At 37.4% G+C, this 27,967-nt stretch overlaps 2 protein-coding genes across 6 annotated transcripts in view; one reads left to right on the top strand and one right to left on the bottom strand.

Moving 5' to 3' along the window:
* Positions 1-7,042, bottom strand: part of ATG3 (autophagy related 3) — a 28,412-nt gene extending 21,370 nt beyond the window's left edge. Inside the window, exons 1-2 of the mRNA XM_019652260.1 lie at positions 6,543-7,042; positions 3,863-3,904 (exon numbers count right to left, since the gene is read on the bottom strand). Of these exons, the coding sequence (XP_019507805.1) occupies positions 3,863-3,904; positions 6,543-6,614 (114 nt within the window). The 5' untranslated portion in view covers positions 6,615-7,042. The remainder of the gene's footprint in view (positions 1-3,862; positions 3,905-6,542) is intronic.
* Positions 7,043-7,087: 45 nt separating this feature from the next.
* On the top strand, positions 7,088-26,288 carry SLC35A5 (solute carrier family 35 member A5). 5 transcript variants are annotated; one of them, XM_019652258.1, is made up of 7 exons: positions 7,088-7,177; positions 8,152-8,300; positions 13,191-13,289; positions 14,619-14,752; positions 17,303-17,370; positions 23,687-24,467; positions 25,874-26,288. In XM_019652258.1, exons 2-7 carry the CDS (start codon positions 8,171-8,173, stop codon positions 25,940-25,942), a joined length of 1,281 nt encoding a protein of 426 aa, XP_019507803.1. In that variant the 5' UTR covers positions 7,088-7,177; positions 8,152-8,170; the 3' UTR covers positions 25,943-26,288. The 5 variants fall into 5 exon arrangements, with proteins under 5 accessions (XP_019507803.1, XP_019507801.1, XP_019507800.1 ...); XM_019652256.1 differs by having other exon boundaries at positions 7,141-7,366; XM_019652255.1 differs by lacking the exon at positions 7,088-7,177 and adding an exon at positions 7,455-7,501 and having other exon boundaries at positions 14,622-14,752.
* Positions 26,289-27,967: the final 1,679 nt, after the last annotated feature.

Genomic DNA, 27,967 nt, shown 5'->3' with positions numbered 1-27,967 from the left:
CTGTAGAGGGCAGTGTCACTGGCCCTCATATGTGGGATCTGAACCAGGGCCCTCTGGCATCCCAAGCCAGCTCTTAACCAATGCGCCACTTGGCCAGCCCTAGAGATTCTTGCTAGTGGTTGAAAACTCAATGAAGATCTTTGAAAAAAATTACTAAATTTTTTTTATTTAGTACATAGACATTCATGTCTATGATATAAAAATTACATGACATTTCTTCCTTTTTTTTTTTTTTTAAATTTACGTAACAGCCAATTTTGGAAGCATTTTCATACTCTCAAGGAATATTAACAAGAGTGAGAAATGTAGTGCCAAACAATGGGGGAAAAGTTAGAAGCTTTTGGATCAACTCAGAAAACACCAAGAGAATTAAGAAATTGAATCCTCTAGCAAACCTTGGACTTTCTGGGCAAATTAAACATTGCACAAGTTTTTGTTTTTCCAGGAATAAAAAACAGACTCAGGAAGAAAAAATTTAACCTTTTGAGAATTCCCGTTACACATGAACATGAACTGATCTTACGACAAGACAGAAATCTTAATTATTATTATTTTTTTAAAGATTTTTATTGGGGAATTGGGGGGATGGGAACAGTGCTGGGGAATTGGGGGAAGGGGAACAGACAAGTTGCTGTTGTTTTGTTCTTCAGTCTAGTTGTGGAGGACGTTGCTTCACTGGCCCAAGTTGGCACCATCACTGCGCTCTTCCCGGGAGAGGCACATCAGTCGCCGGCTTCTGGAGGGCCGCTCACTGCGGCTGCTGGCCGCTCACGCTGGCTGCTGGCTAATACGGTAGCCTGTGGCAACCCACTGCAGCAGGGTCTGCAGCCTACACCATCGCCGGCGACTCACAGCAGCCCAGCTCCAGGTTGAGCTGTTGTTCAGCATCTTAGCTGTGGAGGGCAGTGTCACTGGCCCTCATATGTGGGATCCGAACCGGGGCCCTCTGGCATCCCAAGCCAGTTCTTAACCATTGCGCCACTCGGCCGGCCCAAATCTTAATTATTCTTAAGAGCAGAAAATGAAAGTCTGTTAAGGGTAACCACAGTGTCCGAACTCAAGCAATATGCGCATATACTTTCCCAATTACATCTATCTCACTACAGCTCTAACTTAATATCATGTATTGTTTGTTTATGGGTTTATTACACAGCAAAAAATTATGTCTTTAATTTTCTGAAGTCTTTCTGAGAAAAGTACATCTAATACATAACACTCAAATTTGAGAGAGTAAGACTATAAGAATTCTGAAAGTAACTTCTTTTAAAAGGATACATTATATACAAAGTTTTAGCAGTGTATTCCCAACAGCAAATGTTTCTATTCATTTATTTTATCTTTACAAATACTTCTGTTCCTTTATTTCAAAGCATCTTTTTATTATTTAAACTGGTTAGGGAAAGACAAAAACCCAAATGAAAACAATACTCTCTCCCCCAGGTTTTAAGCATTTTGGGTCACTGCAACCAGATGCTACATTTAACTCTATGGTTATCAGGAACTAATTCATCACCATCAAATGAGTATTAACTTAACAAAATGTAAGCAAAACAAAGAAAATTAAAAAAAAATTCTTTAATGTTACTGCCTTGAGGTCACAAGGCTCTAATATTTTATTCCATGGTACCTCCCTCTGGTGGAATCTATTTAAAAAATACTAGAAGGAAAACTATAAAAGAACACAAAATGGCACTGATAATGAATACGTGTACACTTGCCCTCACTGGCAATGGCATTTATTACATGCTTCATATGCTCAAGTGAAATAAAATGTAAGACAAAGACTCAAATTTCTAAATTCTCAATATCTTTTGCAGTAGCTTTTTCCTATTGGTTACATATATAATACTAAATAAGTCCAACATGATACAATCAATACTAATATTTTGGTGAGCAACTTTATTCCTCAAGCTACCCTCTATTGCTAGTATTGGATCAAGTCATACACATGTTGTACATTGAAATATTTTTAGTCAGACAATACTATATTAGATAATGCCTGCCCCTCTGTTTAAACACAGTACTTCCACACCTCTCACTGAAAACAAGATAGCTGTAGGCTGACAGCCAGAAGCCTAGAAACAGCAAGAGAAAACAACTCAGTATAGTGTTTCTCGAAAGCAAATTATGTCTTCTCATTTTCCTCCTCTAAACTCATTCTACTCTAACTCAATCTTGTAATTGTGCTCTATCCCAATCCAGCATTATGTGGTTGGGATCCAGCTGGGCTAGTTATGCCTTGTATATTTTTAAAAAGAGGAAAATTTGTTAACTACTTCATGATACAATTAAGTGTAATGGTTTTTCATTCTAGGATTAGTAGCTGTTTTAAAACAGTTCACTTCTAAATTCTATCCAAGGACCACAGATATGGATCTCTAACTTCATCTACTTACTAATTATTCATCTTCACGTAGAGATAAAGCCAAAGAGCCCAAAGAGAGCAGCATACTTTCATTCCTGCTTTTGATTTCAGATACTTACCTTCAAAACCTGTATTATACCTTTGTTTGACATAAAACATTAAGATCCTTGAGATCAAAACTTAGTTTTATTTGGCATTCATAGGTATTAAACTCATGATGCCTAAAGTAGAATCGGTCTTTCAAGAGAATGTCTAGCCAAAACCCCTCATTTTATAGATGAGGAAACATGAGGCCTGTGCCTAGATAGCTTAATTGATTTGCCTGAGTCCAAATAGAAGAAATCAGAGAAATGGGTCTAGAAGGCAGGTCTCCTAGGTTCTTTCCATACCACCATGTGTCTTCACTAAAAATAAAGACAATTTACATAAAAGATCACTTCAGCACACCATTCTTAAAACTCACAATGATTTGGGACTGAAGAGATTCCATGACAATGGAAAACTGAAAAAGATCAGTTCATTCTTTGGCTTGATGTCTTGGAATTTACAGCAATAGTCAGATCACACAGCATGACTCACTTCAAAATGTTTCTCTCAAAACAATGAGTAAAGTTCTATGACCAATAAGTAGTACTTTTAATGACAGTTAAAGATGAAGCTTAATAAATTTGTTGTATTTTATTGACTACTAAGTCTGATGCAACCATAACTACTCACAAAACTGGAATCTAAAAGGATTTTTAGACCAGTATTTATTTCTCTAAGAATAACAAGATAACTACCTAAAGGAAAGAGAATGCTTTTATTATACAGATTTGGTGAGCAAGTAAAATTATTCCTCAAAACATAATTCTACATTAGAAGTTCAATAAAACTCAACTGGCCTACAAAATAGCCACTAATTTCAGCACTAAGCAGATTCAACATTACTTGGTTGGTATAAAAAGTGAAAGAATGGTGAGAAAAAAAATCAGTGTTAAGTTATGTATAAATAAAATATTTAAGCTAAAGACTGAGAGAAAACTTAATAACCAAGCAGCGAGTCAAAGTTTCCAAACAGAAAGCCATGAAAATTCATGTTTTGTGAGACAAAGGCAGGACACAACAAACACCAGAGCCCACTGCACAACTTATATATATATATATATATATATATATATATATATATATATATATATATATATATATATATATATATATATATAACACAACTATGAGTGAAGGATAAGTGACCATAGGAACCTTTTCCATTTCCTCTAATACCCTCACTTCTAATAAAGAGGAACTACAGAGAAATATGAGAAGTGACAAACTGAGAGGGAAGTTACAATTTCTATTCTATGGGAAGTAGAAATCCCTATAAAACTGCTAATATAGTCAACAGAATCTACTTTTACTCAAATCAAGATTAAAGTTTTTTTTCTTAAGAAGCAAAAAAGACACCTAATTTAATATAATTGCAAAACATAATAGCTTCAGAATATCTTCAACACTTACCTCTTCTGGGGTGATAACACCTGTTTCCTTAAACTTTGATTCCTAAAGAGAGCAAAAAGAATAACAGTATTATACTATATTTTACTTTCAATTTTAAAATATTTGTGGGTAACTATTTGCCTGGTACCCTTCTAAGCAATGGAAGAGATTTAATAAAAATAAAAAAAAAATACATTACTGGTACCTGACCTCAAGGAATATATGAGTCTGATGGAGGAAACTGACATGAAAATAATTACAATACAATGATTTTATGAAATGATGAATATCTTTATTTTAAAGAACAGTAAAAATGTCTTAAAGTTGTTTAGACATCTTACAATTCAGCCATCTCATTTTAATTGAGTAATATTAGAAAACAAATCTAGATATCATAAATCATTTGATACTTTCCCATTATTCTCATCTCCACCAAGATACTAATAAAATATTCCCTTCTCTAAAGCAAGAATGTTATTTACCAAGTTTTTCTAAATTTTTAAGTTATATCTAAGATTTTGGTAGAGTCTGAAAAAATGCATAGATTCATAAATGAACATTATTCGTTCAACAAATATTTACCGAATAACTACTATGTGCCAGGCACTGTTTGAGTTAATGAGGGACATAGGAGTGAATAAAATAGAGCAAACTCATCTTTGTCCTCATAAGAACTTTAAACTCTAGTGGAGGGTGAAAAGCCAAAATAGTAATGAATACCATGAAGAAAAATGAAGCAGAGAGGAACCTGGTCAGGGGTGGAGGGAGATGGCTATTTAAAATAGAATGGTAAGAAAACAAAGACTTCACTGATAGGTGACTATTTGAGCAGAGACCTTAGGATAGGATCCAGCCACAAGGCTGTCTGGGGGAAGAGCATTTCATGCAGAGGGAAGGGCAAATGCAAAAACCTGAAACAAGAGAGTGCTTGATGGAGTAACAAATAGGTCAGCCTGGCTTAAGCAAAAGTGATCAAGGGATAGAGTAGTAGATGAGATAGGGACCTCTACCAATCAAGCAGAGGCTTAATGATTACTGTAAAGACTTTGGCTTTTACTGTATCTATGTCTTCCAAATCATGATTTTTCTTAATTTCTACTTGCTGGGAGAAGTCTTTATTTCTTCCCCAGGGATTTAGCTTTTTCTCCTTGCCTTCTCACGTCTGGTAGGAAACTAAGGATTCTCTCTATAAACAACAGTTTGCATAGGGAGGGGCAAACAGAGAATCATCAATTCTGTGGTCCTTATTATTAAAAATACATACTGACAAGCTAACACTTCCTTGTCAGTTTAGTGAACAAGTAAAATGATCTCTCAACACATAATTCTATAAGTTCAATAAAATACAATTGGCCAATAAAACAGCACTTTTATTTTTAATTTGGGAGGTGTTTCTCTCTTGCTTCTCTTCTCTAAAACTAAAAAGTTGTAACAACCACGTATTATTTAAATGCTATATACCTAGGCAGACAGTTTTCTGAAAAGATGACATAATATGCAAAACAATCATTTGATTCAAATGTCAAAATTATTTTCAAAGCTGACTGATCTGAAGATGGTTTTCACAGTAAACAAATACAAGCATAGCAAGACTTGAAATTCTCATTTATAAACTTTCACGACTTTTTAAAAACTTGGACCAACAAAATTTTATTTTAAAATCTGTCTTAGAAATGAATATAAAAATGTACAAACATTTCTCTTTGTCATGGAAAGGGAGCAAAGTAAAACCGTCCACTATTCTTTATAGTGTACCAGAATAACTTCTTGAATAAAGAAGACCAACATTTCTAAGGATATTTCATCCCTGCACTAAGATTTGCAAGATTTTAATTGAAAGTTTTAAAAAAAAAACAGTAAGCAATAACTCCGTTTTCGTTCACTATCACTGCATGGTTTTCAGGAAGGAAAAATAAAGTTAACAAAAAACTTACTCTAAAAAATTTGTAAAATAAACACTTTAATGCACATCTAGAAAGCTATCTTTAAAAATAAGATTATCAGTCACTGCTATAATAGTTAATGTCACAATTTTTTACTTTAAAAAAATGCTGTATTATCGCCAACGTTTTACATACATAAATCACTTAAGTCCAAGATTAACAACTAGTCTCAGCTATTTTAAAAACTCGGGGAAGGGAAGTTTTGCCTGTTAGGTGGGTTCAAAGGTACTAATAATAATGCTGCAAATTTCACCTCGTTCCTCTGCAATCTAACAAGTTGGATTGTTACAACTTAACTATTTCAGTCACACCTTACTATTTCAAACTCCTAATTAGAAGAGGTTTACTACGAAATTTGAAAGAAAAAAGCGACATGTCATTTTCGTACCAAACTGATATCATTTTTTAAAGACAAGCAGTTTAAAAAGTTCAAAGGACTACCGAAATTGGGATTTAACTTTCTCAGATCTACTTGGCTGCGGACCACCTTCCACCCCGACGTACCCAGACGCGCTGCACTGGGGCGGGCTGCGGGGCGACAGGAGTACGCCCGGAGGAGCGTCACTCCACGTCTACCCGACAGCCGGAAAGCCCTCGAGAGCAGATGGATAAGATCATGGGCGGGGGCGCACCTCTTCCTGTGTCCCACTCTACTTTCCTTCACCTTTCCCCGCGGGAGAACATGGTGACTCCCCCGGCGCCCGGTCCTTGGTCCCTGCAGAGTTTGAGCGTGTGACTGACAGCCCGGCCCGGCTTACCTTGAGGACCGGGGTCAGGTACTCAGCCACTTCCAGTGCCTTTCCCTTCACTGTGTTTATCACATTCTGCATTCTGGGGCCGGGGTAGCGGCCGGCCCCGCGACGGGATGGGAAGGGCAGCCGATACAGTGACCACGAGTCAGAAAATGTCCCTGCTGCCGCCGACTCGCATCGGCACCAGGCCGGCGGCACTCGACGGGACGGGACGCGACGCGACGGGACGGACGGGACGAGGGGGAGGGGCGGCCGGCGCCGCGCGGGAGAGCAGGGAGCGCGCTCCTCGCGCCCCAGGCGGCGCGCGGCGGCTCGGGCCCAGCTGTCACCTGGCCGCGAGGGAGGGCGGCGGGGCCGAGGGATGTGTCAGGGGTAAGAGCAGGCGCACGCGCACCCCTCGCCCTCGGGAGCTGTCTTCTCCCGGTTGCTTCACTCGCACCCCTTCCGGTTTCCCCTTCCTTCTCTCCTTCTCTTGCCGTAGCTCCTCCGCCACCTGGGCTTCACGTGACACAGGACTCTCCCGACACGTGACGCGAGAACGGCTGCGCTGGGGCGGGATCAGGCCGCTTCTCCCCGCCCTCCGGAAGCGTAACACTGAGCGCGCCTGCGCAATGGGTGCCAGGTCCGCTGTTTCTCAGTCGGTTCGTTATTGTGTTTTTTGTTTCGGAATGGGAGGCTCGGGGGCAAGGGCTTTTTCGCCTATCTTTCCTTCCCATAGCTTCCCCGTCAATGAGCCCTAAAAGCTGCTGCTGCTGCTGCGGAGCTAAATAGTTACTGATTTAGCTCTAGGATGTACGCTCTTCCACTAGAAGCCCTTCGGAGTGACTGAGGTAACCGCGCCCCGTGGACTAAACTGCGCGTGCGTATGAGGGGTGGGCGCGCCAGACGAGAGCCGTATTGCGCATGTGTGACAGAAAGGCTTTCCCTGGTGGTAGTGGGAGACCTGCACTCCTAGTGTGGGAGAGGTATCTCTGTTTAGTGACTGTGCTTTACGCCCAGTGACGCTGTCGGTATTTGCGTTTCAAGCCTGTCACCAATCCCCCAGGTCCTGTGCATTCTCCCTACACCGGGAGGTTGCGGGCAAGTTACTTACCCGGCCTAGAGTTTACTGCCCTCCTCAGCGTATCAAAAGAGGGCCTTAGAGTCATTGATTTGTAAGTTCTCTTCTGTCACTAGTTTAGTATAAATTAGTAGCCTAATGAGATCTTTCCAAGCCAGCTCTTCTCCCTCCTTATAGGGAAGAGCTTTGACTGAGAAGAGAAAAATCTGAAATTCTCTTTTTTTGTAGAGCAAAGTGGCTAGTAGGAATGAAAATTAAAGAATTGCTTTTCTGAAGAATTCCACAGCCCCAAAGTGTGACTCACTTGATACCTTTGGCGGCACTTCTAATCTGGCCCTTGCCTTTTCTGTCATTACAGTTCCCCCTCCTGTCAATTTTTGACTCTTTCATTTCCTTTCTCGGTAGCTTCTCTTGTACTCCTCAACTAACTTTCTTGGTTTTGATAATAGCCAAAACCAGACATTTAAACAAATTGTGTTTTTCACAAGTCAATGGTAGTTACATTATGCTTACTCTGCCAGCAGGGTTGCTCATGAATTTATCCTTCTCTTTAAGGCAATTAGAAAACAGCGGAATGGAAAGCAAGTGCTGTGGTCATCCCATGTTATGCTCCTTGTCAACAATGTATACGTTCTTGCTAGGGGCCATATTCATTGCTTTAAGCTCAAGTCGCATCCTATTGGTAAAATATTCAACCAATGAAGGTAAGTTAATGTCACGTCCTGCGTGGCAAGGGCAAGTGGGACACGAGAGGGGCGACGCAGATTGAAAAGAGCACAAGAGACAAAAGTCAGATAAGAACGAGACCAAGGGGCATCAGCCTAGAGGACTGAGCCCCGAATCGGGTCTTCGTATGGCTTTTATTGAGAACATTTCAAAGGAAGTGAAACTAATTTACTCAAAGATCTGTGTGTTACGTGCCTTAAGGCTGTTTTCCATTAACCAGCTTCCATTGTGCTCCAACATGTACTATGCCTTCATACATCCTACACAAACCCCTGGACAGTGCCATTCTGCCATGTACTATACAAATAAAGGGAGATGACCGATACCATTCCATCGGGCCTCAGCTTTTGGAGACACTTCTCAGGACCTCATTAGGTCAGGGGTTAGTGCGGGGAGGGGGGTCGTGGAGGTAGCTGTAAGACAACAAGTTAAGACTTGGAATATGTATGGAGCAGTTATGTCTAATCACACATTATCTCTCCTATCTTTGGTTTCCTTGTGTATAATATGGGGATAATACCCTTTCAAGTATTCTGCTTCATGTGAACGATAACAAATGTTTAAATTTGATTCTTTGGCTTTCCATTCCTTAGCAAGAAACATTTTTCACGCTGAGTGAAATTTGGGTCAGTGAAGTACAGGACTTAACCCTTTACAGAACAGATCAAAACATCTAACTGTTGCTTTAATCAACAGGTATTTCTAGGCCTGTAGTAATATGTATAATTATAACTTATTTTGAAATATGCAGAAGAATATATTTGGCATTTGTGGTGAGGTACTTACACTCTTAATTACTGTACCAATGGGACAGTACAGATTATTAGATTTCATAAATATGTGCTCAAGAAATGTTCTATTTTTTAATTTAAGAAATTGTATTTAAACAGTTCAATTCCACAAAACTGAATTGAGAACTTTTCACTAGTTATTGAGGACACATAAAATTATGACATCATGATCTTTAATGATCTGCTTGGGAAGTCAGATGTGTATATAAGTCTCTGCTTCAGTTAACATTTATCTGCCAGGCACTAAGCTAAGTATTAGCAGGATAAAAAGTGCATAAGACATAGACCTTGTTCTCAAGAACAAGACCTTGTTCTCCAGTTTATTAGGAGAGACATGCATGTAAATACAATATAATAAAGGCAGTCTATACCAAAGATGCAGATAGTTTAGAATAGAAAGTGGTATAGTTTCTGTGGGACAGGATGACGTGCAGTGCAAAGGGATAAAGGAACACTTCTCTGATAAGATGACAGTTGATCCACAAGACTACAGGGGGTCAGGCATATTAAAAACAGAGACAGTGGCAAAAATGAACAGATGCATAAAAAAGTAGGATGGATTGTGAGAACATGTAGTTCAGAATTACTGAGCAAAAAGCTTAAGGACTGAGAGGAGAAGGGGAAGGAATGTTTGGCCAGAGGGGGAAATAATGATCAAATAGTTAAGGACTTCATATGCCATGCTAAGGATCTGGACTTCATTATCTTGCCCCTGGATGGAGGATAAGGAATACTTGAAGGATGATAGACAGGAGGGTAAAATTAGAAAGACTCTTAATGGCAGCTGGATGGAGGATGGACTAAAGCGGATGAGGAAGCAGGGTAGCCAGTTAGGGAGTTATTGCAAATCCAAGCCACAGATGATGAAGACTAACTAAAGCTTTGGAAGTATCGTATTTTGCTGTGTATAATGCACACTTTTTTGCTCAAATTTGTGAGGGAAAAATAAGGATGTGCATTATGCATGGGTAGTACTAATTCCATGTCTATATAAATGTTTTTAAAATTCTTTTTTTATGCTTGCGAGTTAAAAGTGTAACTCTAGAAATCAATAACAATATCTGTATGCAAAATAATACCCTGGAATACAATAATGGGTTTTGTTGAACTTACGATGAACTTGCATGACAAAGAATTCTTGGCCTTCTACAATATGATGCATAAATATCGTAAATTTGTTACTGGTATACATAAAATGTCTTGTACCTTGTATCTGTTCTTGTGTTTTGTAATTATTTCTTACATAAAATTTCTTGTACCATAATACGTTAAAAAATAAATGGTAAAATTCCTTTATAATACAAAAAAACAAGTACCTAAATGTAAAATAAAATTTTAATAATTTTTTAAATAAAATAATTTTCAAGTAAAAAGGTGAATTTAGAAATTAAAACGAAAGATTTTTTTCCCCTGAAAGTTTGGGCCAAAAACGTGGGTGCGCATTATGCACGGGAGCGCATACACACAAAATATGGCAGGAACAGAAAAGAAGATAGATTCAAGAGAAAAGACAGGACTTGGAGAATATATTGAATGTGGAGATTAAAGGAGATGAAATATTGGATAGCTCAAAGTTTTCTGGTTTGGAGTACTAAGTGGATCAATGATGTTCTCAGCTGATGTGGAGACTATTAGGGGGAAGAGCAGGTTGGACAGAGTTCAGAGAGATTGCAGTTTTAGCTATGCACCTTCCAGGAGGCCAGGAGCTGTGTGCGTACGTGTTCATTGCAATACTCTGCAGTGTCTAGCATATCACACATGTGAAGGAAATGCCAATTAAATGAATAAATAGGAGTAGTTACTTATACGCATATATTCAGTGAGCATTAAATGTTCCAGAGTACAGATCTGGAGACATTAATAATAAATTGACATTTAAAACCCTAGGAGCAGAAGGCACATTCAGGGTAAGCATGCAAAACGAGGAAATAGAGTCAAGGACAGAACTCGGAGGAATGCCAACCTTGAACAGGCATGATGACTCTTAGAAGGATGTTAAGAAGGAATTGTTAGCTATAACTAAGTGTACAGGACTCATAGGAGGGAAGGAACCAGTTTGAAGACTGAGAGGGAAGTGCAATATCATAATAAGGACTAAAACATGCCCTTTGGAATTAGTAATTAGAAGATAAATGGTAATCTCAGAGAGTAGGTAGGTTGAGTAGAGTGCTGGAGTCAGAAACAAGACCGTTTGGGGACAAGACCTGAATAGAAAGTAGGCAAAATGGAAATAATGAATGTTCACACTCTTTTAGGAAGACAAGGAGAAAGTATTGTCGTTGGAGGGGTAGGATCTTATATAGCATTTTGTTTTTCTGATGGGAGAGGTGAGCATATGTATAAGCCAACAGGAGGAAGCCAGTTATTAGAAAGATAAAGGATATACGGAAGCCAGAGGAATTACTTATTAGAAGAGCAAAGTCCCTGAAGAGAAGGGAAGATTTTAAAGGGCAGGATGGGTGAATAGTGGGGTCATGGCCCCTTTCTTTGGGACTAAAGGGAAACCAGTAAGGATAGATGTAATGTAGATAATGTATGTGAGTGTGGGCAGAAGGTGAATGGAGAGACATTCCACATGATGCTTAGACATAGTTTGGGATTAACCATGAGAAAAATACAAGAAAAAATAAAAGTAAAATATGAGTTAAAGAGCAGTGACAAGAGTTTGAGAATTGTAATCCAAGATTCCAGCCCCACCCATTCCTGTGTGTGCATGTTCACGCTTGTGTATCATGATAGGGATCAATGCAAAGTATTATTGGAGGATAATAGAGTGTGATTTCAGTCTAGCTTTGAGCTCAGAAAAGAGTGGAGGAGATGTTTTAACTAGGCTTTGAATGATGGAAAAGTTTAACAGACAAGTAACTAAATTCAGGTTAACATTTATTAAGTGCCTACCTACTAAGTGCAGAACATGGTTAACTGCCATGTATATGAAGATGACTAACATGGTCCCTTTCCATAAGGAGTTTACATTCTAGTGGTGAGACACACATAAAAAGTAACTATAATACAATGTGGCAAGTACTGTTAGAGAAATTTATAGGTGGTGCTACAGGATCAGAGATAAATAAAGAATTCATTATGCTTAGGTTGACAAGGTCAGGGGAAACCACAGAAGAGAGGAAAAGGGGTGTTCTGGGGAGAAAGAATGTTGAATTGGAGTTTTTCCTCTGTACTTGACCAGTTTGGGTTTTTAATATGATGACCAAGAGGAATAAGCAAATGTTTCCAAAAAGGGAGAAAATACATTCTTCAAAATAGGACCTAATGAAATTTATGTTTGTGTTTGGCAAAATTAATAGAGCAAGCTGTTTGTAAGATGTTTGAAAAGTCAGAGGTAACAGCTAAGACCAAGGCATACTAAACAAACCTCACGTCCTTATTAGATTGACTTTTAAGTTAGGGCATAGCTTCCTAACTCATCAGTGGGTTTTTGGATGTGTCAGAGAATTTTCCCTTAGCCCTAGAGGTAGCCAGAGCCCTGGACCAGTTGCCTCTTGCCTCACATAGCTTCCTTCTTTTTTAGCCTAATGTACCATTTGCCCCAGAATGCCAAACAAATATTGTTATCTCTGTGTGCCATGATATGAAACAGATAGGAAAACTCTGAGAGGAATATCACAGAGTGTACCTTGATTTTAGTGAGGCTAACAAGTCACACTGGAGGAACTGAGCTGAGCAATAACAGCTAGGTAAACTATAGCTGTTTGAGGAGACAGGCCCTTAGTCTTAATTAGTGGTCAATTGAGAAAGCATTCTCTGATGCCATGCCACAAAGCTTTAATTGCCCAATATCCTTAGCCAGCTCAACATATTTATTAGCAACTTGGATGAAAACATGAGAGGCATATTTATCAAGTTCAAGGATAATAAAATGCTGAATGAGGTAGGGATGGATAATATGTTAGGTGAATTGATTATAAAATCCAAAAGAGCAAAGCCAACTGGATGAAGTTTGATATAACCAGTATTAAAATCCAGCTTTTAAGTATAAAAACAACTCTAACTTATTAACTATATATAAGCATTATATGAAACAAAATTGATAATTAAAAAACATTTGTTACATTTCAGATAACAAATATGATTATCTTCCAACTACTGTGAATGTCTGCTCAGAACTGGTGAAGCTAGTTTTCTGTGTGCTTGTGTCATTCTGGGTTATAAAAAAAGGTGAGTCTTGAAATAACACTATATACTTGTTAAAAATTACAGAATCAAAAAATTTTAGAACTGGCAGGAACATTTTATATCATTTAGTCTAGCCCACTTATTTTGTATATGAGGATGCCAAAATGCAAGCATAAGTATGACTATCCCATGTTTTGCAGGTGGAGAAACGGCTCAGAGAAAGTGTTATGCAATGCTGGGTAGGAGGGGTCAGAGCGAGGACTCAACCCACATTTCCTAGTTTCCTGTCCATTGCTCTACCTCGTGGCTTGTTCCTGTGATGGGTCACCCAGCGAGTTAGTTTTAATTCAAATACAGGATTTTTAAAATTATTCCTGCCTGACTTACTATCTAGCATATTGCGAAGCAGTCTCTGTTTCCTTCAAGGGAGGCAGCATAGTGCATTGTGGAGTCAGAGACTATATTCTGGGGCAGATTTTTTTTAACTTTTCTGAGCTCCAGTGTCATCAGCTATCAAATAAGTATACTAATCGTTCCTCAGATCTAAAGTACTTAGCCTTTTGTGGCTCTTAATATGTACTAATTCTCCACGTTAGTTTCCTAATTACTGAGCCTTAGCTTTCTCTGCTACTTTGATCTGCCTTCCCACATGAGATAAACATAGAATTTAGAGTATTAAAGGCCTTGTCCAAGAAGATGTCTTTTCATACTGTAGGGTTTCAATGTGCACAAAGTTGCCAGTTAGTGGACTACGTTTCTTAATCTCATGAAATTCATGTGTTGTTCACAGAGCTTAAGCTTTAAATTGTTTTCTATCTTTTCATTTTATTTTATGTTCTTTCCTTTATAGTACCTTAAGTTTTTGGAACTCTGGAAATGAAACAGTAACTCATACTAGGATTAATAAAAGTTAATTTTCTCCTGCCCTATATTTAAATTTTCACCTAGCATTTCCCTTCCCTGATCCCTCCCTCCCCCGGAGGAATAATATCCCAGTATGAACATTTGATTTTTTTTCTTATTTTAATTTGTTGATATTTTTCTTGGCTTTATGCTCTCAGATTACTAAGAAACCGTAAGTGTATCCTGAGTTGCCTTAAGTGATACTTCTATCTCAAGTTATCAGGATGTAGGAGAATCACTAATCCTAAAGTGTTGCTGATTGCCAGAGGCACATTGGTGGGTGGAAGAAAGACGATAATGAAATCCTGTGTTGTCTTTGATTTCTTAAGGCTAATAGTCACTTATGAAAGAAAGTTCCTAAAGCCTCTTTTAAAGAATTGTGTCAGAAATCAAATACAATTTACTGTCTCTAAAAATGTGGGCATCCTCATCAAGATCATTTATTTATTGCTGTATTTCTTTCTTTAGAAGATCATCAAAGTAGAAACTTGAAATGTGCTTCCTGGAGGGAATTCTCTAATTTCATGAAGTGGTCCATTCCAGCCTTTCTTTATTTCCTGGATAATTTGATTGTCTTCTATGTCCTTTCCTATCTTCAGCCTGTAAGTAAATATGACAAAGAAAATAGCATTGGGAAAACACAGGGAAATGAATTTCAGAGCTAATCTTTTTTTTTTTTTTTTTAATCATTTTCCTTAGCACTGTTCATTTCTCCTTGCCCTCACTGGCCTTCCTGAGGTTTAACCAGATCCATCTCAGTACTGACTTACCAATGTGCTTGCGAGATTCTCTCACTGTTAAAGATTGCTGTGTGAATTAAACTATGCTGACTATTTTGTGGGAGGTGCTTCCTGGCAACTCCCATAGTGAATCTGGAGTCATCTCTCTTTGTATAACCTTAATCTGCCTATTTTCTGAGCTATCCTAAGGTCACCAGCCTCTCTTATTAATCTCAACATCCTGGACCTCCAAGCAGACTCAGAAATTATACACTCAGTGCACTGCTCTTTCTTATACCTGCTTTAATGTACTTTATATGGATTCTATTTGTATGGTTTTCTTTATCTGTTTGATCATTTAACCAACACGTACTTTAAGAGTAGAGATTGTATCCTTCCAATTCTAAATGCTACCTATAGCTGATATTACTACTAGGAATATAGCTCATCTCTCTTGGCATCCTCCATGCCAGTGTAGAGAGCCAGTAGTAATCAGAATTAAAATTTGGGCTTCTGCTCTTACCTATTACTCACTTTGAGTCACGTGTATCTTTTCCCCTAATATTTTATAAAGTGAAAATTTCTATTGCCATTGTTGCCAAAATGCGTTTTAGGTTTTTTTAAAGAATTCAGGCATTTTGATTATAAATAGTATTTTTATTGGCACTTACTCTTCTTAAATATAGCCAAATCAGTTTGTAAGTGGGACGAAAAAGAGGGATCAATAGAGCACTGTAGTAGAAAACAGGAGTTTGATTCTTCTGCACAATTTAGACACTGTGTAACTACAAGCCCCAAGTGCTCTAAGAGTCAGTTGCCCATCTGTAAAATGGAATGATGTTACCATACCAGCTCAAAGGCACGACCCTGGGCCAGGTGATCACCTGAAGTTCTTTTCATCTCTGTGATTGGTGTTATTAGTAAGTGTTCAGTCCATCTAAAATGTGTCCTTTCCTAAATTCTTGCTTCCACTTCGCTTTTTAGATCTGAGAGTTCCTGTACCCAAGGACATAATCATTCACCTTCAATAAGTATATATTTGTTGTGTTCTATTTGTATCGAAAGGACTAGCTCCAGATTTACATCTGTTTCCTGCATCCCCAGTGCCAAAGCAAGATTGTAGCTTCCTGTTTTTCTTCTAACTTATTGCTTTGCTTTTCCTTCCTGGTTGTGTACAACCACAGATATTACAAAATAAATGACGTGGCATATTCTGTGTATTGCTGTGCCCAAGTCTAGTTGGAAAAAATTAAATAGATATGCATGGAAGTTTGGGGGCAAAGAGCTCTCGTGTTTTGTTTATTCTGTACTATTGCATGTAGAGAGCTTTCAGAAGGCATCAGGCCAGCCAGGCCGCTTGGTCGGGTGCGTTTGCACTGCCATGATTACCACTTACCAGCCACTTATTTCCTCATGTCTCTTACTCTTCTCCTAACTAGTGGTTCACAAGCATTCATCTATAGAGAAGGACACTGAGAAAACCTTAAACTGGTGGTTCCCATCAAAATTCAATAGAAAAACAACATCATATTGTTGGAATTTTTGCTAATTGTTATTGAACTTGCTCTTATTTCTTTAATTCTGCCACATATTAGCCATGTGTGCTGGTTATATAAGACTGTTGATACTCTTTGGGGTTTAATCATCTTAAAGTGACAACAAGGAGGATGGCAGGGTTAACTAAATCAGTAGGTTTTGTTTTTAAAACTTACTAAAATGATCAGATTCAATCATGGAGAGCAATAATGAAATTTCATACTTTCTAGGTCAAAATGTGTACATGTTCAGATTAATACTTTGATATGTGAAATATGACTGAATTCACAAAAGCAAACGTCTATAAAATCTGGCTAACATTTCTAAGTGTTTAGAACAATGTGAATAATAAATCCAAAGGTCTGTCAATTATGAGTTTGGCAGTGAATCAGTGGTGTTGAGTCACTACAGTTCAACCAGGAAAATTGATTCAATTCCTACAACAGCAAGGATGATTAAAAACCTCTATCTCAATTATCTTAATGTATACATGGGCCTAACAGAGCCTGCCTTCTCTCTACTCATGGAAACAGTATTAAAAGTCTGAAGCACTTTGAGAGCTTAAAATAGTATGCTTTATAAGCATGATAACTGTTATTTCAGACCTAAACTTTTAGAGTTTATAAGAGTATTTTCCAAATCTGCACATACAGATTATTTACACAGGCATTTGCTGAATTTCAACAGATTTTGAAAGCTGTACAATAATTTGATCATATCTGCATAAATTTAACAAGCAATAAAAATGGAATTTAATCCTCTAGTGAAGTAGCTGCCCTAATAACCCCTCTGGTTTTTGACCAAAAAGCTTTTTCTGTCAGGTGAACCACCAAGCTGAGAGATTTCTGAGGTCAGTACTTTATTTGGATTGTAACTGTATCTTCTCTTTCTTTCTAGGCCATGGCTGTTATCTTCTCAAATTTTAGCATTATAACAACAGCTCTTCTATTCAGGATAGTGCTGAAGTAAGTAACTTGTTGTGAAAGCATATATCGTACTTGAAAATGGCACAGCCTTGTTTCAGGTGATATACCCAGAGCCCCGAACCCTCCAAATCCCAAGGCCAGGATTTTATTCCTAATTGGCTTTGTGTATCGCGAATTGCTTACCCCATCTGGAAAGTAGCTCCACCACTAGCCTATCTAAATCTTCTGTGATTCCATGCTTCAAATGTTTTTTCTTAGCATCTCAAAAAAAAAAAAAAAACAACAGATGATTGACTGGATTATAATTATTTTAATTTTTAAGGCTAGATTTTCAACAAAGAATTCATGAGGTATTTTTTTTCTTACAGAATCCCTGTACACTAACAGGGAACCAAGACGTCCCTAAGATTAATACACATTTGTTATTTGGAGTTTGGAGATGATAAAGAGTGGCAAATTCTTTATTAAACTACTTGAGATGAGTACATGATTTAAGGTCTAACTGGCAGAGGATTTGCATGAGGAATAGATCAAAATTACAAGTAATAAAAAATGATAGATTTTTAAACTTTTCAAAATGTGATCACCAGTCTTTCCTATCTTCAGGAAGGCCTTTGAATAAAATAAACATTTGTAAGTAAATAGGCTGTGCTGTACTGCAAAGGCCAGAATATCCTAAGGCGATACGTGATGTGGGCTCTAACTCCAATTCGATTTGTTACTTAATGATGATGATGGTGGTGATTCAAATAAAATCAACTTCCTGTTATATTTGTTGTGATTGTTATTTTTTAATTTTACGCTCACGTTCTCTTTTTAATTTCTTGTTTCTAAATGTGCTATGTCATACCGTGTTCTTTCATCATTTATATATACAGAAAGATGAATGCCTTGCTCGTAGGCACTCAGTAAATATTCATTGACTCCATGATGCCTTCAGTACATAAATTAAAGGGAGTTCTTAAAAGATTTTCTTTTACCCAGAGGAAACATTCAATTTAATGGTTGATTTAAGAGATGGGGGAAAAAAATGCACACTACGTGTCATTCAGTTTAAATGTTAGAATATACCGAAATTTGCTTTCAAATCATGTTTTTCATTTCATTTATGAATTGTGAAAATATTGGGTTGTTGGAAATATCATGATGCATTTTTGCAACGAAAAACATAGAAAAAAATACGTCATGACTTTTCCGACAACCCAATAATTCAACTAGCAAGTTAAAGAATGCTATTCCAAAAATGTTTTGAAGTCTAAAATCAGCATGAAAGTCACTTACTTGGTAGGATAAAAAGTTGGCTTCTGAAAAAATATATATAAGCAATAATATTTTTATATTGATTCCTATGGTAAAGTTGGAGATGCACTGCCACAAAGGAAAAATGTTGGCACTGACATTTGGTAAAGGTTCACCATTTTGATAAGGGAGCAAAGGTCTCAAAAACATGATTTTTGTAAGTGAAATTTTTTTTCCTGTGAAATGACAGTGTATGAGTACACATGGTATTATACTTGTTATTATATAATACATAGTATATATTATGTCATTGTGTATTATGTCAAAATTACGTCAATTTAAAACTGAATTTGCCAAAGAGAAGATACAAAGTATGTATTGCCTGACTTGAAATTGGCCAGTAGTTTGACTCGAGAACATAGGCTGTGGTTCTGAGACCAAGATGGAGGGGGCACTTGGAAAGGTCCTACCTACCCAGGGCCGGTTAAACTGCTCTGTAGGCAAAGTGAGGTTCTGGGCCAGGCAGTGACAAGAAAACACTAAGGGCCAAGAGCTGCACTGAGGGCCTTTCTGCCCTGTTTTGACTTAACCCCACATTGACCCATGAGGCAGATGCAGTTATTGCCCCATTCATCAATAGATTTGCCCCGTGCTGAGTCTCTGCTTGGAGCCCAGAACCACTGCGCATTTTGCAGCATTTGGGTGGCTCCCTTTGACTACATAGGAGCAGTGTCAGGAGAGGACAAGGCTGGAGGCAAAGGGACCAACTTGAAATGATCTGCCCCACCAGAGAGCACCACCACCTTGGGCAAAGGAGACCCTGTTACATTTTTAAGCATTTAACAATTTGTATTAAGAAAGTTAATTCTTTGTGTAACCAAATCCAAATCTATACTGTAAACTTTAAATACTATTAATTATAATACTAATTTTATTACTACTTTTAATAATAATTAACATTGTTATGAACTAAAGTTCAAAATAATTTTTCACATATTTACCTCTTAATATTCAGAGCAATAATGTTGATTCTTAGACATATGTTTGCTTTGTGGTTAGTATTTCCTTTGTGACTCCTTGGAAGTTACTTACATTAAAGAAACAGTAAACCTACTCCATTTTTATTATTTCTACAAGCACTGACTGATCTCCCAGAGTGGAGCTTAATTTCACTGATTCACAAATCAGCACTGAAGCTAGTCTAAATAGTAGAGCCAAAATATGATTAATCTAATAACATCTTTTATAAGAATGACTTTTAAGTATTATGTATTAGTACATTTTCAAATCAACTATGTTCTGTTTTTATCTTTTTGTTGTTAGTGGTGTATGTTGTCAGTTTTCCCCTATTTAATCTACTTTTTCTTCCACCGTAGGCAATAAAATTTTGTCCTAAGAGTAGCAGCTTGAGTTTTATCATATATTCTTAATTTGTTTGCCATAAATAACGCATTTTTCATTTACTATATTATAGCAGAGCCATCAAATATCCTTCCCATATAAGTAAAGACTATAAAGCTACACAGGTAGGAAAAAATAAGTCCAGAGACTAATGCAAGAATTACTTGGGAGAATTGGAAAGTAGGAAAAGGAAAAATATCACCGTCCAAATGCCTTATTGTCTTTTCTAGAGAAATCCCATGTGAATATATAGATCTGTTCTTTGGAGTATTGACACTGTATCCAAGTGGAAACTGGTGGCAGGTGTTAAGCCTCAAAGCCTGTTGGTTTGCTTTTAAAGCTTTGCAAAGCTGTGTAATCTTGTTTGCTTAAGCTTTAGGAAAAAATAATCAACCTGAACATTGAGATTTGGGGGTAAAAGATAACTAAGACCAGCACTTATTTACACCTAAAGAATATGTTTCCCTCATTTCTTCAAAGAGGAGCTGTGGGGGAAAAATTAAACACATTTTGAAACATGACAGGTGTCAGCAGAAAAATGAAAAGTGCCACTCAGTAGTACAAGCATTTCTCCAAAATCATTCATTCACTTGACAGATCTTTTTATAATTTCTCATTATTAATCTTCCCCAATCGCTCTCTATGTGCTACTAAGAAAGGTGTTACATACCATTTCTTGAAAAGTTATGTAAGTCTTTCCACTTAATTATTTTCATGCTCTGCTTTGGTTTACTACCTCCAAATATGGTAGAGATGCTCTTATCTGACACAATTTGGACCTAATTGTAGAGTTACTAGGAAAACTCAAAGTGGGGAATCCTTTTTTAAAAATGTACTTCAAACAGTTTAACTTAAGATACGTACATGTCCATTTTTTTTATGAAAAGCTAAGTAAGGCCTTTCCTTTGAGCATGTGTAGGGTTTGCCGATTAGAGGTCTTTGGCTTCTTGCTTGCTTAAGCCTACATTCATTACACTTCATTTGTGATTTTTGGTTTTCAGTTTCTTTAAAATGGAGCAAGTCCTAAAAAGTACTTTTAAAGGAGATTGTTCTAGATTTTTATTATCCGTTCCCTAATCTATAAATGAGCTCACCTATACCTAATTAGAAGGCAATTTTTTATCTTGTGAGTGATTTGCTTTTAACTAATTTTCCTAAAGCAGTGAATTTTCATAATGACAGCAATCCTTTTCTTTCATTCCTAATTTATCATTTACATAATTGTTAAAATATATTACAATAATGAGGTCACCTGTCAAAAACATGTTTCAGAACAGAGACTAAGCAAACAGTTCACTTGGGAGCAGAGGGCCTCAGGTAGAATAGCCTGCTAGCTGCAAGGGTTCAGTTCTGAGCATCAATCTGAATAGTTTCCTGAGGCTGTGGAAAGATCAGTTAAGTGAGTTTCTACTGTGGCATCCACTAAACTGAGGAACAAACTCTTCCATGCACAATCAGCCATCATTTGTAAGAGCACAAATCCTCAGCTGACTTTACAGCGTAATTTATTAAGCTTTATTTTCTTTGCTGAAAATCTATTTTCAACCTAATCCTTAATAATTTTTACCTTCCCAAGAACATTACCTTGAATGAGTAATTATTTGCAGTAGTTACTGTGTAGCTAGTTTAAAGCTTTGTTTCCTTAGATTCGATTTTCTCAATGTCAGTATTAGTGGAATATCTATGGCTGTTAGAATTCAAAACTTATAAAGGGACTATCGATCATTGCCTCATTTATCTTGATATACAATAACGGTTATATAATGATTTTTATAAATTGGACACCCATTTTTCATCTCTTTTCTGTTTCCATTCAATTTGCTTTCTACCACTTAACCTGTACCCCTGCACCTTCAGAAATGTATGTGACTAGTTCACAGTGTCTGGACTCACGGCATAGGGCTATGCTATGCTAGCCCCGTCATTAAGTACTAGATCCAGTTATTGGAGAGTATATACCGTATTTTCCCATGTATAAGACGCACCCTGTTTTGAAAAATTTGGGGTCTAAAAACTGGGTGCATCGTATACAGTGGTTGTATGAGCGCAAAAATAGCAGGAAATGCAAGTAAAAAAATCTACAACCCCTGTAAAGACGCACCCAGTTTTTAGACCCAAATTTTTCGGAAAAGGGTGCGTCTTATACATGGGGAAATACGGTACATGAGAAGACATATGATAGAGTACACAGGTGTCCTGCTGTCTAGGCTGGTCTGTATATTTAGCAGTTTTGTAGTATGAAGCTCTATGGAAGCATTGGTGAAATCAGACACATGATACACACACGCACACACACCTTGGAAACTCCAAATTACTATAAGAGGTGTATTGGTCCCGAAGGAAGATATACAAAACCATGGCTCAGATCCCTTTCTTGTTCTTTCATAAATTCATGACCCTAGGGAAGTCAGTTAACTTCTCAGAACACTGTTTCCTCCCCTAGAATAGGAATTGCTTGACCCATCGTAGGTGCTCAGTAAATGCTCCAAAATTCTTCTGACTTTGAGTTCTTACCTGTTTCTTTACACTTCTGCCTCCATTTATGTTAATCTCTCCTCCTTTCCCTCTGGTGTCCCTCTCTTCATCAAACTTGAAGATGTTGTTCCCCCCAGAGGCCTCCCTGTCTCCTCCATCTTGAGTCAGCTACTCCTCTTTCCTTAGTCAACACTGTACATTCTTCCTGCCTTTGCATAGACTCTAGTCTCTACCAGGATATATCACCAACTCACTTGGCACATGGCAAACATCAGTTTATTTTTCACCTTTCAGCTCATGTCATTTCTTCTTTGAAGCAATACCTGACTCTGTTTGTAGACTCAAGTGTTCCTCAGGGTACCCCAATGTTCCATGGATCACTTGTCACACGTTATATTGTCATCATTTAGTTTCATGGCTCTCTCCCTTTTAAAGTATAAATTCCATGGGAATGGAGATCAAGTCTTTGTCTCCCCAGCATGCTTAGCACATAATAGCTGCTTATTAAATGTCTGTTGAACTGTGATTCTACAAAATGGAATAATAATAATGCATGTCTTCTATATCTCGCAAGTTTGTTGCTAGGCAACATAATTAAATAAAGCATTGTTAGGACTGTAAAATGAAACCTTAAAATATTTTTTTCCTTTGCCTTATCAAACAGTAGTTTGCTGTAAAATACTTTATGATTAGGTCATGGATCTGGGAGCTAGTTTCCTCTTTAAATCTTTTTTGGGTCATGTTTGAAATTTGACAGAGCTTTGAGAAGTCTCCTGGGGATGGAGGGAGGGCTGAGAATTCACCTATATAAATATTTGGCACACACTGCAAGGATTCACAGATATCTGAAGTTTATTACATTCTGGTTCATGGAAACCAGGTTGAGAATCTCTGCTGTAACTTTCTTTGTAGTGAGATAAAAAGTAATTGTTCAAAGGTTAAAGATTAGCTATGGAGGTGGAAAGGAGGCTTAGTTAAACCTATAGGCTAAAAGGAAACTTACAATGAGGAGAAATGACTGAATGGCCTTAGGGGCAGTTATAAAAGTGAATGCAAGTATCAAGTTTAAGAAGCAGAGACACCAACAGGTTTCCTTTGAAATTGAATTGTGGGGAATCCTAGTAAAAACTGGGCACAGTTTATTCAATCAAGTACTCAAGTGTCTGAGTTTCCAGTAGAAACAGTTGATATGGGAAGGGGAAAAACCCAGTGGTAAAATCTTTTTTTCATCTTTGCATAGGAGGCATCTAAACTGGATACAGTGGGCTTCCCTCCTGATTCTATTTTTGTCTATCGTGTCCCTCACTGCTGGGACCGAAACTTCACAGCATAACCTGGCAGGACATGGATTTCATCACGATGCCTTATTCAACCCATCGAATTCCTGCCTGCTTTTCAGAAGTCAGTGCCCTAGAAAAGACAATTGCACAGCCAAGGAGTGGACTTTTTCTGAAGCTAAGTGGAACACCACAGCCAGGGTTTTCAGCCACATCCGTCTTGGCTTGGGCCATGTACTTATTATAGCCCAGTGTTTTACGTCTTCAATGGCCAATATCTATAACGAAAAGATACTGAAGGAAGGGAACCAGCTCACTGAAAGCATCTTCATACAGAACAGCAAACTCTATTTCTTTGGCATTCTTTTTAATGGGCTGACTCTGGGCCTTCAGAGCAGTAACCGTGATCAGATTAAGAACTGCGGGTTTTTTTATGGCCACAATGTGTTTTCAGTGGCCCTTATTTTTGTAACTGCATTGCAGGGCCTCTCAGTGGCTTTTATTCTGAAGTTCTTGGATAACATGTTCCATGTCTTGATGGCCCAGGTCACCACAGTCATCATCACAACAGTGTCTGTCCTGGTCTTTGACTTCAGGCCCTCCCTGGAGTTCTTCTTAGAAGCCCCATCAGTTCTTCTCTCCATATTTATATATAATGCCAGCAAGCCAAAAAATCTGGAATATATACCCAGGCAAGAAAGGACCCGAGATCTAAGTGGCCGTCTCTGGGAGCGCTCCAGTGGGGTAAGTTTGTAGGGATACTGATTTTTGCTTGTTCTTCTGCAATTTAAAGAATGGTTATACAAGAAAAGAAATAGATTACTGCTAATTTATCAAAGGATGTATCAGATCTTTGTGACTTTTAAAAATTACTCAACAAGCATTCATTGGGCTCCTTATGTGCATAAGAGTTCCTGGTAATGCTTTCAGGGCTCCAGAGAAAGTATAAATCACAGCCTCAAGGACATTATACGCTTGTTGTATCAGAACATTCTAGAGTCACTGAACTGGAAGATGCCTCACAGGTTCGCTTGTCCAGGCTCCCTAGTTTTACAAGTAAGGAAACGGACTCAGAGAGGCCTGACGGTTTACAGATAGTAAGTGACAGAACTGGTACTAAACCCATGAGGTCTGACTCCTAGTTCATTACTCTTTCCACTCCACCGTAGATGGGGAAATAAGCCTCATTCATAAGAAAAGTTGATCTTCAACATCAGTAAGTCTTATTAAATGTAAGTCTAAAGCCTGGCTTCTTAAACTTTCCCTGTAGTTATTCATAAACCACAGGGTGCCCGATGGGCAGGCATTGTTTATCTCACTAAGGTGATGGTTTTCAAAGGGATATCACGAGAAAAATATTTTATGGAAGCAATACTTACGTCCTTAATCTGCATAAGTATTATTCCATCAGTTGTTTATTATTGTTCTAGGAGGGTCTGTCAGTCATGTTATTAGCAAATTAATAATGATCTTTTGAAGAGTCAAGGAGTTTGGTATTTGTTATAAATAAAAGATGAAATAGATTCCTCTATCTAGCTTTAAATTTAAAATTTTTATGGACTCGCAAAATATGAAGTATTTTACACAATGAATATTTCATTCTTTGGGAAAATTCATCTGTTTCTTGTTAACGTTCATGGTGGAGCTTCCCTTGGTAATAATGCCTCTGAAGTCGTGATGTAACAGATTCTTAAGATGAAAAAATTAGAAGCTTGGGTCCCAAATGCCCTGATCTCAGCCAGAGTATAGATTCAAAAGTCCTGTATTCTTTTCCAGTGGTCTGATAACACTACTTGCCCTACTTTTTAGATAAAAGAATATCAATTTAGGTAACAAGGCCTAATTTGTGTTTCTCTGATTTTTAGTCATTTCCCTTCAAACCCAGCAGAGGGTGCTCTTTACTTTGCTCATGTTGTTAACTGACATTTTTAAGTGCTGAGGTGCATTTCAGTTTTTCATGTCATTAAACATCTAAAATTAACTTTCCCAGAATGTAAGTATTTGTTTAATTTCATTTGACTAGATTATATCTATAGTTTAATGAAATAAAATCTATGGTTAGTAAGGTTACTCCTTGGTAATCATTAAAAATGCTATGCTTACATTTCTAGTTTTGTTTTAATTAATAGTAATTTCATGTTTCCTTTTAGGATGGAGAAGAACTGGAAAGACTTACCAAACCCAAGAGTGCCATTGAGTCAGATGAAGATACTTTCTAATTGGTACCCAAATAGTTGGCAGACCTCACAATCTTATTTTCACATTTCCAGCATGTGTAATATTTCTCTGTTCACTTTGATGAACGAAGAACATTTCCAAAGCATAATACTCTTAGCATATATCTAACTACTCTCTGAACAGTTCTAGCCAAGGCTTAGCGTACTCAAAGGCTAAAAAGGTCTAAGGAACTGATGTAGGAGTAATAGTAAGGAGACTGCATTAATGGCCCGGTACTTGATAAGTCAACAAGATATATTCACAAATTATTTTCCCTGTCATCCAAGGTTCCAGAAACTTTGTAGTAATCATGTTAGCTGTGCTCAATAAATATACAAATACAGATCATTTTGCCAGATACTCATTATTATGTCGTTCTACTCTGTGCCAAAGTCATCCCTTTTCATTATAAATATCACCTCGGTTGCCCCTTGAATTTTGAGGCCTTGAAGATACAAATTTTCCAATTAAAAAGCAACATGACTCTAAAAAATTTGAAGGACCATCCTATCTGGGTACAACATTGATTTGAGGTTAATGTAATCTCTACTAAATATTCTGCTGAAGAAGCAATTTTTCAGAAACAAAATCTCAGAATTTTGCTTTTCAGAAATTCATAAGGGGATTTGATTTTTAGTGATTATGTTTCAATGTTTTTCTACACAAATCAGTTTCAATTTAGGTGAAAGTTGGTTCCCAGTCACTGCAGTTATCACTTGTATTTAAAATCATTTAACCCATGGTAGGGTTTTTTTCCCCCTCAGATTAACCTCATTTCTCTTGGATTATTTTATTTTGAAGAACTAAGAAGAAGCCATTTTTTTATTAGCTATTAAACAAAATTTACAATAATTGTATAGCTTATCCTGTTCCTAAGAGTTAAGATACAGACTTTTGAATCATACCAGATTTTTAGTAAGACCAATGCCTAAGTGTTCCTTTTTTAAAAGGGTCACTTTGAGGGCCGGCCGAGTGGTTCAGTTGCTCAAGAGTGTGAGCTCTGAGCAGCAGCGGTTCGATTCCTGGCCTGAGCTGAGCTGCCGTTGAGCTGCCAACAGGTGGCAGGATGGCTCAGCTAAAAATATATATATAATAAAAAATAAATAAATAAAAGTGTCACTTTGCAAACAAATGACTTTTACTGAAATATGAATAGTATCACTTTAAAAAGAAGAAGGCCAATAATAAATAAAGCACTTTATAATGATAATATTTCACACTTTAAGTGCATGGAATTTTTCAATGTATTTTTGCATGCAGCCAATTGACTCCGAGGTGGAGAAATCAAGTGATAGGTAATTTAAAAATGAGAAAACATAAGTGACTTGCCCAAGGTCATGCCGCTGGATAGTTACAGGACAAGTGTTGGCATTAGCTAATAGGTCCGTATGTTTACAGAGTAGTATACTAATTGTGAGCCTTAATGTGGTATTCTTGAGTGATCGAGTCATTTCTTCTCTTGCCCCTAATTTTCATACAGGTGAACATAAGATAATAACTTATGTAATCCATCTGTGATGTGCAGAATAATGTGACTGGCAAGAGTTGGTGGAAATTTATAAATAAAATAATTATTAAACCTATATCTTGTGTCGCCACTCTGTCATGTGAGGTGGGATGCGGAGTACTTCTAATTTCAAAAACTGGAGGAGGCAGAAACTCAAACAACTTTTAAAACTTGCTCTCTCAATAGATCGTGACTTTGGAGAATAGCAAAACTGTTAACCTTATCACAGGCACTCCATCAAAGTTGTAAAACAGGAAGATTATATTATCATGGCAATTTTAAAGGTAAGGAAAATCAGGTATAGGAAGACCTCACTTTTAGGAAATAAAGCATACAAAACATTTGTCTTATGAATCAGATAAAATTACGATATTATTTGCAAAGTTATTGCCTACATTAAATAACAGATTCTACTAGTTCATGAAGCTTGATTTTCTTATTGACAATTACTTTTTTCATCCTCCTTTTTAGAAAGCATTTGTTGCCCAAAATAAGGCTTACTTATGTTAACTTATCAGTT

The sequence above is a fragment of the Hipposideros armiger genome, unplaced genomic scaffold, assembly GCF_001890085.2.
Source record: "Hipposideros armiger isolate ML-2016 unplaced genomic scaffold, ASM189008v1 scaffold_176, whole genome shotgun sequence".
In the NCBI taxonomy this organism is placed as follows: domain Eukaryota; kingdom Metazoa; phylum Chordata; class Mammalia; order Chiroptera; family Hipposideridae; genus Hipposideros; species Hipposideros armiger.
The sequence above is the reverse complement of the archived record's forward strand: the minus strand, read 5'-3'. Positions and strand labels throughout refer to the sequence as shown.